The sequence below is a fragment of the Sapajus apella genome, unplaced genomic scaffold, assembly GCF_009761245.1.
Source record: "Sapajus apella isolate SASKATOON/1434 unplaced genomic scaffold, GSC_monkey_1.0 scaffold16, whole genome shotgun sequence".
NCBI lineage: Eukaryota > Metazoa > Chordata > Mammalia > Primates > Cebidae > Sapajus > Sapajus apella.
This window is the reverse complement of record NW_022436956.1, coordinates 4,379,685-4,392,700: the sequence shown is the minus strand read 5'-3', so window position 1 is coordinate 4,392,700 and position 13,016 is coordinate 4,379,685. Positions and strand designations below refer to the sequence as shown.

General features: G+C 46.2%; 1 protein-coding gene across 13 annotated transcripts in view; it reads right to left on the bottom strand.

The window, feature by feature from the left end:
- SNX19 (sorting nexin 19) overlaps positions 1–8,457 on the bottom strand; it is a 68,032-nt gene extending 59,575 nt beyond the window's left edge. For 12 of the 13 annotated variants that reach the window (XR_004270787.1, XM_032284947.1, XM_032284950.1 and 9 more), the window contains exons 1-5: positions 6,223–8,435; positions 4,011–4,149; positions 2,968–3,068; positions 2,714–2,833; positions 643–773 (exon numbers count right to left, since the gene is read on the bottom strand). Coding sequence is in view for 12 of the 13 variants with exons in the window: in XM_032284947.1 (XP_032140838.1) it covers positions 643–773; positions 2,714–2,833; positions 2,968–3,068; positions 4,011–4,149; positions 6,223–7,899 (2,168 nt within the window). In the remaining variant the exon portion in view is untranslated. Of the gene's footprint in view, positions 1–642; positions 774–2,713; positions 2,834–2,967; positions 3,069–4,010; positions 4,150–6,222 lie in introns of all 13 variants that reach the window. The other variant, XM_032284943.1, reaches the window with a different exon arrangement.
- Between the last annotated feature and the right edge of the window lie 4,559 nt (positions 8,458–13,016).

The following is a 13,016-nucleotide window of genomic DNA, read 5'->3' as shown; positions in this document are numbered from 1 at the left end:
ACACACACACACACACACACACACACACACACACACACACACACACACACACACACACACACAGATGCTCCTTCTTCATAAGGACCCAGATATGTGAAATTTCCATTAAGGGTACATGTGGTGCCTTTGCTGGCCACATGTTGGCTTTGAATGCTGCCAGGGAACAGCTGGGACCTAGTGCAAGAGAGAGTAATGGTAGTCAACCAGTTCCTAAAATAGGCCCTGCAGGTTTCCATTCTAGCCCTTTCCTGTTTATTGCTAATATATGCAACTTCTGAGCCAAGATTTCCAGAAATGATGGCAAACAGAGATCAGTTATAAGAGTTAATTCTTACTAGGAAAGAAACATCTCTATTTTCCAGGAAAAGAGAAAGAGAGTATCCATATGCTAGAGACCATCCCTGGTCAGTTGGGCCCAGGGTTCCCATGGCAAATGCAAACATTCAGCAGTGCTGTCTCTGCAGCACTGCACGCTCCTCCAGGTGGGGCACTGAGGAGCCTGGGGTCTAGCCTTGCCTAAAAACTGGTATGTCTGACCCACCTCCTCTCTTCTAGGGCTTGAGAATAGGGTGAGCTTTGGCTGAGGATTGGGATCAATCTGAGAACTGGGGAAAGGTCCCTGGGTGACTGAGGGCTTCTCACTTGCTAGCCTTCTTGCCTTCTGTCTGGGACTTGCTTTCCGTCTCGGCCTCACTCAGCTCCTCTGTGGGACTCTGTGGTTCAGAGCGAGGAAACGCTGTCTTCAAGGTGTCCACAATGGCACTCACCACCATCTGCAGGAGTCAGAGGTGCAGGGTCAGTAAGACCATCCACATCCACAGACGGAAATCGCCAAACGAGCAGTCGCCCCCCCCCCCGCCCCCCCAGCACTTCATGCAACAGGACAAGGAGAGGGGCCAGGCTGTCTAGCAAAGCCTTATCCAGTAGGAAGGTTGAATACCAGCTAATGACTTAGCGGCAACTATCTTTCCTTTTTTCCACAACCATAAATATCTTTTTCCTTGAGGAGTAAAACAAACAATGCGACGGGAAAAGAAGCCAAAATGAATAATGAGATAAATAAAAACTTAAGAGTTCTGCGGGCTGGTGATGTAGTTTTCAATTTTCTTTTTTATATAAAAAAGTGATTTTATATAAAAAAGTTTCCAAATTGATAACACCTTCATCAAGATGTGCATTAGTGGAAGTACATAGGTACATAGGTAGGACTATAAAGAGAAAGGAAAAGTGAAGTAGATGATCGAAAACAAAAAATACAGTTTAGGGGCACAGGTAATACTAACACGCTTAGAGTAACTTACACAGAGCAAACAATCACTTTTTCTAATCAATTCAAACAACTTCTCTTCTTTACGTACAGAAAGAATAATAAAAATCACTCAGGTCAAAACCAAGGTACCTGCAGTTGATATAAACTTCTCTGGCATAAAGACCAACTAAAACAATCCTCACTGAAGATTAAGAACAAGAACGGGAAAATGACATACAGGTATTTGCTAAAAAGGACAATGTGCAAACAAAACCTTAAACTGTCAAAGTACCAGAATGAAACATTTACTTTTCCTCTGGTGCTTCTTGCTAATTAACACTGCTGGCTCAGAGCAGTACCATGCCTTCTTTAACTAATTCTTGCGGTATTCCTCCATAAGGAGTAAGCTAGCATAGCCAAGTCAAGGCTGAAGTGAGTGGTCAACACACTACAGTGAAGACTGGGGAGAACAAACCAGGGGAATAACACTGAGGATGCATGAATTTAGATAACGCAGCTTAAAAATACAACTTGTTCTCCAGGATCACAGAGCTGTGGCCTGTGAGGGTGGGGAGGTCCTCATCTTCTCATTCACTGTTGTATGGACAGCAACTAGTAGAGTGCCTGGCTCAAAACAGGCAACCAGTAAGTAGATGTGGAAATGGATGAACCATATCTGCATGGAACTCTGGGCATTTACCCAGTTGATCCCTTTTTAGTTTGTTGTTTTTTCTACAGCAGTGGATATCCCCTAACACCTACTACATGAAATTCCATTTTATTTGTTGCTCCAAGCCTAGATGAGAAGAGGGAGGCTCCTCTTCCACCAATGAGTCAGTGTTTCCCAGCCCTACAAAACACATGCCACTTTTGATAAACATAAGCCTCCGACTTCTGCCCCAGAAACGCTTGTATCAGTTGGTAATCACTGCTTACAAGCTCCGACATATTACACAAATGTCTTTCTTCCACCATCTCCATAGGTGCTGAGACAACCTCCTGAAGAAGGTACAAGTTTCTCCATACTGTAAAGGAGAACCATGATACCACTCTAAATCCAGCTTAGTGTCCTGTCTTAGGGCTCTCTTCCTGGGTGACCCAACACTGAAAATGACCTTTATCCTCCAAAAGACCACCGCTCCTGCCAGCTATCTGTGAAGACACAGATCTATCTTTACATGCCTCCAACAGCATAACAATGTAATACCCCCAGGAGATATATGTACACTTAAGAGTGTTGGGATACTGTTTCCCAGCAGCTGTTCCCTGTGATTCAGCAAGCTGATGATTCGACCAATATTTGGCAACAGGTCTTGACAATTCGAGACCATGTTCTATTTACACCTCTGTGCTGCCCCTTCCCACACCCTATTGCTCTTATTTTTCAAGGACTGCCTCCATTCTGATGAATCCTTCCCATTTATAGATAGAAACTAAAGCTGAGCACAGTGGCCCTGTTGGTACCTTGTCTATTCTAGAGACCATAAATGGTTTCTTGACAAAGGCAATACGAGCATCTGTGTTCAGAGCAAGGAACTCCTGCACCTCCTCACTGTTAGCGATCTCCGGAATGGCACAGAGTTGCTGCAAAGGTAAAACACACAAAAGAATTTTAAAGAGAGATTCCAGTCCCCAGATCTCTCCACCTTGGCTTTGGTGTTCTGGGGTTAGACACCCAGGTTAAAATGAGAACAAGGCCAAAAGAGAAGAATGCTGACCTTTAGGAATGATTCTAGGAGGCTCTTACGGGCTTCTACTCTGTCACTGTCCATGTTTCCAAATGGAAGATCTGGAAAGAGCTTTTTAGGACCCTTCACATCTGCAAAAAAGCCCAAAATATTCACTCATTTAACATTCAGAGAGCTATTACATAAAAAAATGCATAAAGAAAATATTGAATATATTTCCTTGGTTTAAAAAAAATTTCAGGAGTTCCAAATATACATATAATCCATATGATCCATACAAGACTCCAGTGGTTACAAGTGAGGGCTCTAAAGTCCAGTAACCCAAGTTTAAATCTGGGCTCAGCTCCCTACTTTAACAATGATCTATGGCAATTCGTGTTATCTTTCTGACTTTGTTTCTCTTCTATTAGATGAGGATAATGGGAGTACCTATCTCATAGGCTGAGGGGGCATCAAAAGAGCTAACATGTGTGAAGTGCTTAGAAGAGAACCTGGCACGTATTTTCAAGGTTGGCTCAGTGTTAGCTATTAAGAAAGAAAATGTATAATTTATGCCCAAACTTATTAAACTGTTTATTTTGGCAATCATCGCCATTTTTAAAAAACAAAGTAACCAGTTACTAGCTCATTCTTAGAGTGAAACTTTATTACATTAAAAAAAAAAAAAAAAGATTCCCCTGCCTGAGAGTTGTCAAACAGCACACAAAAGATCTGGTTGTTAAATGAAAGAAGGTGGCAACAACTTCTGGGTAATATTTTATATGAAGAACCACCAATCTATGAATCTGAAAAAGTTAATTTAACTCCTCACACTAACAGGCACAGGTGGAAACGTGAACACTTCTTTTTTAATCTTAAACTAGCTGAGGCTGCAGACAAAGCATTTGGCAGTAAAGGACTAACTCTGAAAGAATGTGATTGCTGCTGTGTCCAGCACTAAACCTCAAAACTCCTGAAGTAAACCCAGGGAGCAGAGAACCTTGAAACTGCATTCTCCTCCCTTAACCCTCCCATAAACCAACAGGCCAATCAGGGTGGCTCGACGTGGGAAGCAAGCAGGGAAAACTCATGACTTTTGATGAACTTGCGTAGATCTGGTTTCTCCTCCAGACGGGTCTGCAGGTTCAAGAACTCCCGATAGCGGCGATTCACAGTGTGGTAGGCCAGCTGCTGCAGGCCGCTGCTGTTCTCACCGTCAAGGGCTGTCTCGTACTGTTCAGTGAACAAATTGATTGACTGAATCAGCCAGGTTTCAGCAATCTTCTATTCTGGCTGTACTAATTGTTCAATGGCCACATAGTAAGAGTAAGACACTTAGAACAAAGGGAGGGAGATGCTCCTATTCTGTTCCAGAACCTCCTGTATCTAGTTGCTCAAAAAGTCAGAAATGAGTTCCACTGCTCCATACTACCACTTTCATCTGAAAGCTCCCTCTCCCAGATACTTTATTTACTTACAAAAATGGCTACGTAACTATTTTTCAAATGCATATTTGAATAGAAGGCATAATATCCATAAAAATGATACTTCCTATATCACCTCTAAATTATAGGGCTAAACATTATAAGGTGAAAACCATTTTGCCATATGCTCCCATGATTATTTATACTAGTTAAAGGGAGAACAAATAATCCAAACAGCAGATAAAAATCATTTGTTTACCTGGAATAAACTAAAGGGTATTTTTGTCAGGCAGATTAATTTTCTTAATTGTTATTCTTAGAGCTGAACTGAATTTTTTCTCTAAGTACCTATCACCTATATCATCAGAAGTCACATGAAAAATGGAGATGCTATAAGGAGTCAAAGTCCACTGTCTTCATAAGCTCAGAGGGCTGGTATGTGGAAAAGATGACTTATACCTCATGTTCCCCAAAGAGTGAACACCACGGATAGCATGGAAACTGCAACTCAGCGAGGGGGCACACTTTTTGACAGAGTAGTTAAGACACAATGAAATGCCGTGGGAGAAGTATACATGTGCACCTTCGCATTAGGAATAGGTTATTATTTTTTTGTTGAGGTATACTGTGGGCAAGGGATGGAAAATACTACCTCCTTGTTGGTGGGACTAGTGACTGGTGCTTTACAATTTTTTGGAGAAAGATAAGGTATTCATTATGAGCTGATGTGAGCAAAGTAATCCCTCAGAACAGTACTGAGAAGACCAGGTAAGAGAGACAGGTGGAATTCAGGGTGGGGCTCTCAATGGCCACATAGTAAGTGTAAGAAACTAAGAACAAAGGGAGGGAGCATTTGGGAACAATGAGAGTTTCTGTGGAATATGCTGCTCCTTGAGAGCCAATTTTCAATACTGTTGTGGTTCCTTTCATCATATACACTGAAAATTATACCATATTATTATACCATCAGAAAGTATAATAATATTAGTATACAACTTAAAATCAGTTCTATGTCCATATAAAAATCTAAACCCAATTTCAAACTACTCCTAATTGGCTATATTATTTTGTTCTCATTTTTTACTTTACCCTTTTCTATTGAATATTGAACTATTGATATTCAAGTAGCAGATGTCAAAATCTAGCAGCAACAAAAAAGAATAAATAATGGGAGAAAGACTGAACTTAAAAATTCTATCCATCAACTTAATTTTTCTGCTAATGAGGAGAAAAAAAACCCTGCTGTTCAGTATCAGTGTTGGAATAGTCATTAAAATAAGATGAAATAACCAGAACCCACACTTAAATGTGAGAAAGGTGCATGGCCTAGAGACACCCAGAATTTGAACAAAAAGGCAGGCAAAATGTTAACAAAGTCATACCAGTCCTTTGAGGCTACTCTCAGTTATTTTATGACCGGACATCTGCACTTTTACAACTTGCCTATAAGGAACGTATGTGTGAGTGTGTGTGTGTCTTCACACATATACAATTCTAATTACTTCCATTCTGTCTTACTTGAAAATGTCATAATGTTGAATCCTCCTTAGAAATTCTCAGATGGAAGACATCAGAGTCTGCCAGAATCTGTACATATGAAAAGCAGCTCAGGTGATTTTGAGGTACAGCCAAGTTTGGGAACCACTGAAAATATAACCCTCAGTATTCTAGCAGCCGTAAAGTTCCAGGATTGTTTGTGTGAGTACAGAATAAATGCTACTTTGCCTTACACATTAGCTTCAGACCATTCACAGAGATAGATGCCTACTGAAAGAAACACTTCAAACTAAGCGCATCCCTTCCCCAAGAACATTTGCTTCACTGATCGCTTTCCAAACCTACTCCTAGCCCAGATGAGCACCCCCGGCTTTAATCCTGTTACCTTCACAGTATAGAGTGTGTATGGGTGGAATCCGGTACCGCTGTGCTCTCGGGCTGTAATAGTGCCAGTGATACGAAGGTTCTGGATGACAACTGGGCCATCTGGACTGCTTAAGGGCTCAAAGCTGAAGGTGGCTGAGCTGAGAGGACCAGGTGGAGAGGAGGAAAGCAGAACTGGTGGCAGACTAGGATCAAGGGAGCCCATGTCACTGGTGAGATCCTTCTCTAAGCATGAGGGCCGTGAGAGGCAGGTCTTTTCTGGCCCCTCCAGCAAAGCTGTAACAGAGGTGGTAACATCTCCTTGTTCTATCTCTTTGTCTGCTGTGTCAATCTGGATCTCTGGGCAGGGGTTCAGTGTGGAGACTTGCAGGCCTGTCTCTGTTTCTGTCACTGGACCCTCCTCAGCCTCTGCTCCTTCAGACCCCTCACCATCTTTGGGTTCCAGAGCCCTTGAACCCTCTAGGGCACACAGGGCATCCTGAATCCTGTCAGAGAGAAAGCTGCCTGGAGTCATGAGCATGATGGTTTCTTTGCCCAGTTCAGACAGCGGAGACTCCAGCTCTGAGTCTTCACATAAGAACAGGGGGCCCCGAATGTTCGGCTGTAGGAAATGAGATGAGTTGTTTCCTACTTTTCTTTCTTCAGACATTCCACCCAAATCTCCCTCTACAGCTTCATGACCTTCTTCAACCTCTGGGGAGGGGCCTGCAGGACCCTCCAGCTCAGAGTAACTTAGGAACACTGGGGCTGCTACTGGAGAAGGGGCTCTCCCTTCCGGAAGCTGTTCTACCTCAGTGATCAGTGGCAAAGAGGTGGGTACTGAAGGCTGTTCGGGGGTGCTGGCTGGGCAGAGTGCTGGATCTCTGGTCTTGGAAAAGATACCCACAAGTACAAGGTGAATCCAGTCAGGATCTGACAGCCTGCTGATCAGTGGTAAGATTACATTGCACGTGATGAGTTCGACCACTACATGGCGTCCGGTACGGGTCTCCAAGTGGGGCTTGGGCACCAGCCCTTGAAGCAACAAACTGACAACGCCACGTGTATAGGTGACTTCAGCACTGGGGCTGTGCACAGCAGGATGTGGGGTAGTAGCCCGGCAGTAAGCCTCCCAGAGGTGGGAAGGCTCAACTGGACCACTCTTCCCTGCAGTGGCCTCCTTTGCCTGAATGTAGCTCTGCAGGTGACAACCGCAGAGAGTCAGAACACTCTGGGCAAGAGCACGAGTGTCCATCATGCTCATCCTCCTCCGAAGCTCCTGGACCAATCCTTTCATAGCTGCCTCCATTTCCTCCTCAAAGGCTGGCTCCTGGCTCACGGAACGGTACCAGGATAACACAAAATCTCGAATAATCATCTGGATGGTGCGGTTGATCTCCTGTTCCAACTGCCTTTCTGCCTCAGGGCATGGAGGACAGGTGGCCACTGGAAAGAAGCGTTCCAGGTGCAGTCGACCTGAAGCCGCTCCAGTGGCGCTGGAGCCCAGCCATCCTCCCAGTACCACTAGCAATGCAGACAGAAGGCACAGCAGCCACACGTTGACCAGAAGGTGTATGACCAGGAGCCAGCCAAGCAAGACCCCCATAGCCATCAGCTTCCGGCTACTCAACAGGTTACTGAGGTGACAGCTGGTTCCAGCTGGAGTCTCCTGGAACGGTGGCACTGTTTCTGTATTCATGGCTGAACGGACAAGGTGGCTTCCCCAGATGACAGCCAAGATTCTACCTCAGAGTCTGGAAGGGGGGCATGAACTGTGTCTCAGATACGGCGCGATCTGGGTGCTGCTCAGGGAACGGGGGCTCCGAGCCCTCCAAGGCCTACAGGCACTGCAAAGCGACAGCGGCAGCTCCGCGTCTACCCAAGGCTACCACTAACAGAGCCCTCGAACTCGCCCCTTCCAGCCGAGGTGTGGCTTTGGAGGAAACCTTTGCGGCCCTCATACTGCCCCACGCGGAAAGCCTCTTCGCGGGCTCGGGGCGGGCGGGGCAGGGCCCTGGGGCCCACGAACACTTACACAGACGGCGGCGGCCGGCCGGGACTGGGTCACACGCCACCGGGAACCGCGCGCCCACACTCAGCCCCGACCCGAAATGGGCTCATCGGGGTCCTCTCCGCTGGCCTCGGCCCGCCGCCGCCGCAAACCCCGGCGACGGCGCTCCGCAACCCAGCCAGCGTTAGGGCTGCCGGCCGGCCGCCGGCGACAGCTTCCGGGTCGACGTCGACGGGAGCGAGGCATGCTGGGAGGACGGCCGCGCGCGTCCCGAGGAGCGGTGCTGCCCGGCGCCCTCTGCTGGCGAGGAGCCGGCCTGACGGCAGCAGCGCGCGGTGGTCTCCGAGCCTGAGCCTGAACGCGCACAGGGCGCGTGCTCGCCGAGGGCGGGCGCAGCTCCCCGAAGTGCTGGGAAACACAGCCGCCAGCAGCAGTCACCGCAGAGACCCGTCCTTCCAGACGCCTTAAAACGCATCCCAGTTCTGGTTATTAAATGAAGCCTGTTTCTTACTGCTTAGGCACGCTGTCAATAATCCGGTTTATTTCAATCCCGTGGAGGCGTAGTTTCATTGGCCTGATATGCCTTGACATTCACCCCTTTTCCCCTGGAGCCCATATGGCGCGTCCCCAGTACACAGCCTACCTCATGTGTTGTCAGGAATTGCAAAATATAAGGCATAAAACAATACAGAGGTAGATTTATGTTTCAAATTTTACATACTGTACCACAAAATCACATTTGCTGGTGGCTTTATGGAAACGATCAAATATTTTGGGCATCTGCTATCTTCAATGTGAGAGGCAGGGTGGACGGATAGAAGCAGACCTCGTCCTCCAGGACCTCATGCGAACTGGGGAGGCCAGCGCTTTGAACGCCATTGACTCTCTAATAATGCCAGTCAGCGCGTGATATAGTACAAGACAAAATCTTATAGGAATTCAGGGGGAGGGAAGATCACGGTGGGTTGCAACGGTTAAGGAGAGGCTCACAGAGATGGTGCCTTTATGCTGAGTCTTCAAGGATGAGGGTTTCTAGTCACCTCCATGTCGTCTTGCCTTATCCTCCCCAAAAACGTAGGAAGGGAAGGCAGAGGTAGAGGTGTCCTTTCAGATAACCCTGTAATATATTTGCTTTGGAATATGCTCTATGTTGGATTGTTTTTGGTTTTAGCAAGTTTGACTTCACTTGTCTACGCAGGAACCTATAGGAAGACAAAATATCGGAAGCACTGACCAGGTGCAAAAAGTGTTGCTGTCAGTTTTGTGTGAAGCCAGCATCCATATCCACCTTGGGCCCTAGGAGCTGTGCCTGCAGTGTGGCTCTCCTTTTCACTTTGGCTGAGGATGTGCATCATTTGCACAGAGCTGTTCATGGTTGCCCTTCATCCACCTTCTCTGTGCTGTAAGCAGTCTTTCATCATCATGGACTACTCCCTAGATGTTTAAAGGAATCTTCAAACAAATCCCAACCCAAAACTGCCAACAAGAAGTGCATTGCAGCTTTCCCTCGCATCCATTGCTACTGTTAAGGCAGAGACTTCCTTTGAATACAAAAGAAGACATCTTTTAGATGTGACCCATAGTTTATGATTAATCACTTCTAAAGCAAATGGTTTGATTTAGGTTCAGTGTCGACTAAGCAGACTGGGCACTCCCCTGAGACGGCAGAACGTGAGTCCGTGTTTTCATGGTCTATACCTTTTCATGCTGCCTGCCTTCCCACTGAAAAGGAACCTGAGAAGTGGGTTCTTCCCCTCTCTACCTTCCCAGATCATTCTAATGTGCCCAGGACGACTTAGAAAATGGCAACAATGCTTTGGAGAAATATCCTTGCCACCTAGTTGGGAGCTAAAACAGAAATGTGAATGATGAAAGGACTACCAGTGGTTAGTCCTGAAGACTTCCTGTGGCAGTTCAAAGAGAAAGTTTACTTGGCAGCATAATCTGTAGTGTTCAGGACAGTAAGGAAGTGACCTTGCAAGTGGGCGCTATGCCACCTGACCAGATGGTCTGGAGCATCAAGGTAGCCAAGAGTGCCTTCCTGATTCTGAAGCGGGTTTGATGGACAGGCCTATGCACTTGTCATTTGGATGAGTGTGAGCTCCTGCCTGGGGTTCTGGGCAAGCCTTGGTCTCTAAACAGATTAATCACCGGGAGGAGGTGAGAGTCAGGACTGATGTGCCCTGGTGTGTGTTTGTGGAGTGGGGAGGCTTGGCCACACCACTCACCATCTGGAGACGTCCTTCCTTCTTTCTTTTTTCTCATTTCTCAAAACATTAAAGGCATAGTGCTAGAGTGCTAGGGCAAACAAGACAAATAAGATACAATAATTCTTCTCAAGGGACTCTCAGTCTAGTTAAAGGAGAGACACATAAATAGATAAATGTAATGAAACATGATCGTGTCTATAATGTGATGTGTTGTAATGGAAGTGCATACAATAGAATCAGAACACAAAGGAGGTGGTCAGCTGTGGAAGGGGGCGGTTCGTAGTTTTCCCTTAAGTTGGGAAATGAAAAAGAAGTGAATGAATTTTAGGAAATGTAGGGTAGCGAGAGCAAAGGAAAGAGAGGGAAGGCCTTTCAGGCAGAGGCCCACTTGTGGGAAATAGGCAGGGACCATCAGCGCAAGGGGCCCACAAGATAGGGCCTGCTGGAGCCAGCCCACACCCCACTTCAATTTTCTCCCAAAAGAGAAGACCAGGTGGCTTCCTAAAAAGAAGCTCATCGATGGGGCAGGTGAGTGAGAAGAGGTGATGGTATGGAGTTATTGCTGTGGGGTATAAAAAGGGAGCCATTGAGAGTCAGGTAAAATGATAAAGCAGGGGCCAAGCATGGTGGCTCACACCTGTAATCCCAGCACTTTGGGAGGCTGAGGCTGAGGTGGGTGGATCACAAGATCAGGAGTTCAGGACCAGCCTGGCCAACATGGTGAGACCAAGCCTCTACTAAAATACAAAAATCAGCTGGATGTGGTTGTGGGTGCCTGTAATCCCAGCTACTCAGGAGGCTGAGGCAGGAGAATCGCTTGAACCTGGGAGGCAGAGGTGAGGTGGCAGTGAGCCGAGATCACACCACTGCATTCCAGCCTGGGCAACAGAACAAGACTCCATCTAAAAAAAATAATAATAATAATTAGCTGAGTGTGGCAGTGTGTGCCTGTAATCTCAGCTATTTGGGAAGCTGAGGCAGGAGAATTGCATTCATCTGGGAGGTGGAGGTTGCAGTGAGCTGAGATCACATCATTGCACTCCAGCCCAGGTGACAGTATGAGAATCCATCTTGAAAAAAAAAAAAAATAAAAGAAAAATAAAAAGATGATAAAGTGGGACTGAGGGCCTAGCTGCACTTACAGATCAGAAATTTGTAGTGGCACCAATACATATGGCTGAGTTATTTTCTCCCAAGGTGTTTAGTATTGTATTAGTCCATTTTCATGCTGCTGATAAAGACATACTCAAGACTGATTCTTTACAAAAGAAAGAGGTTTAATTGGACTTATAGTTCCACATGGCTGGAGAAGCTTCATAATCGTGGCAGAAGGAAAAGAAGAGCAAGTCACATCTTACATGGATGGAAGCAGGGAAAAAGAGAAATGAACTTGTGCAGATCTCTTCTTAATAAAATCAACAGATCTCATGAGACTGATTCACTATCACGAGAACACAATGGGAAAGACTTGCCCCCATGATCCAATTACCTCCCACTGGGTTCCTCCCATGACATGTGGGAACTGTAGGAGTTACAACTCATAATGAGATTTGGGGGAGACACAGAGCCAAATCATATCATTCCACCCCAGCCTCTCCCAAATTTTATATCCTCACATTTCAAAATCAATCATTCCTTCCCAACAGTCTACCAAAGTCTTAACTCATCTCAGCATTAATTCAAAAGTCCACAGTCCAAAGTCTCATCCAGGACAAGGCAAGTCCCTTCAGCTTATGTGCTTGCAAAATCAAAAGCAAGTTAGTTACTTCCTAGATACAATGGGAGTTTAGGCATTTGGTAAATACAGCCATTCCAAATGGGATGGGTAAATACAACCATTCCAAATGGGAGAAATTGGCCAAAAGAAAGGGGCTATAGGCCCCGTGAAAGTCCAAAATCCAGTGGGTCAGTCAAATCTTAACACTCCAGAATTGATTCAAGAAGTGGGTGCTCCCATGGAATATTATGCAGCCATCAAAAACGATGAGTTCGTGTCCTTTGTAGGGACGTGGATGAACCTGGAAACCATCATTCTCAGCAAACTGACACAAGAGCAGAAAATCAAACACCGTATGTTCTCACTCATAGGCGGGTGTTGAACAATGAGAACACATGGACACAGGGAGGGGAGCACTACACACTGGGGTCTGTTGGGGGGAAATAGGGGAGGGACAGCGGGGGGTGGGGAGTTGGGGAGAGACAGCATGGGGAGAAATGCCAGATATAGGTGATGGGGAGGAAGGCAGCACATCACACTGCCACATGTGTACCTATGCAACAATCTTGCATGTTCTCCACATGTACCACAAAACCTAAAATGCAATTAAAAAAAAAAGAAGTGGGTGCTCATGGTCTCGGGCAGCTCCAGCCCTGTGGCTTTGCAGGGTAGAACCTCTCTCCCAGCTGCTTTGATAAGCTGGCGTTGAGTGTCTGGGTTTTGAAGGTGAATGGTGCAAGTTGTTGGTCAATCTACCATTCTGGGGTCTGGAGGACAGTGGCCCTCTTCTCACAGATCCTCTAGGAGGTGCCCCAGTAGAGACTCTGTGTGGGGGCTTTCACCCCACATTTCCCTTCCTCACTCCCCTTAGGAGAGGT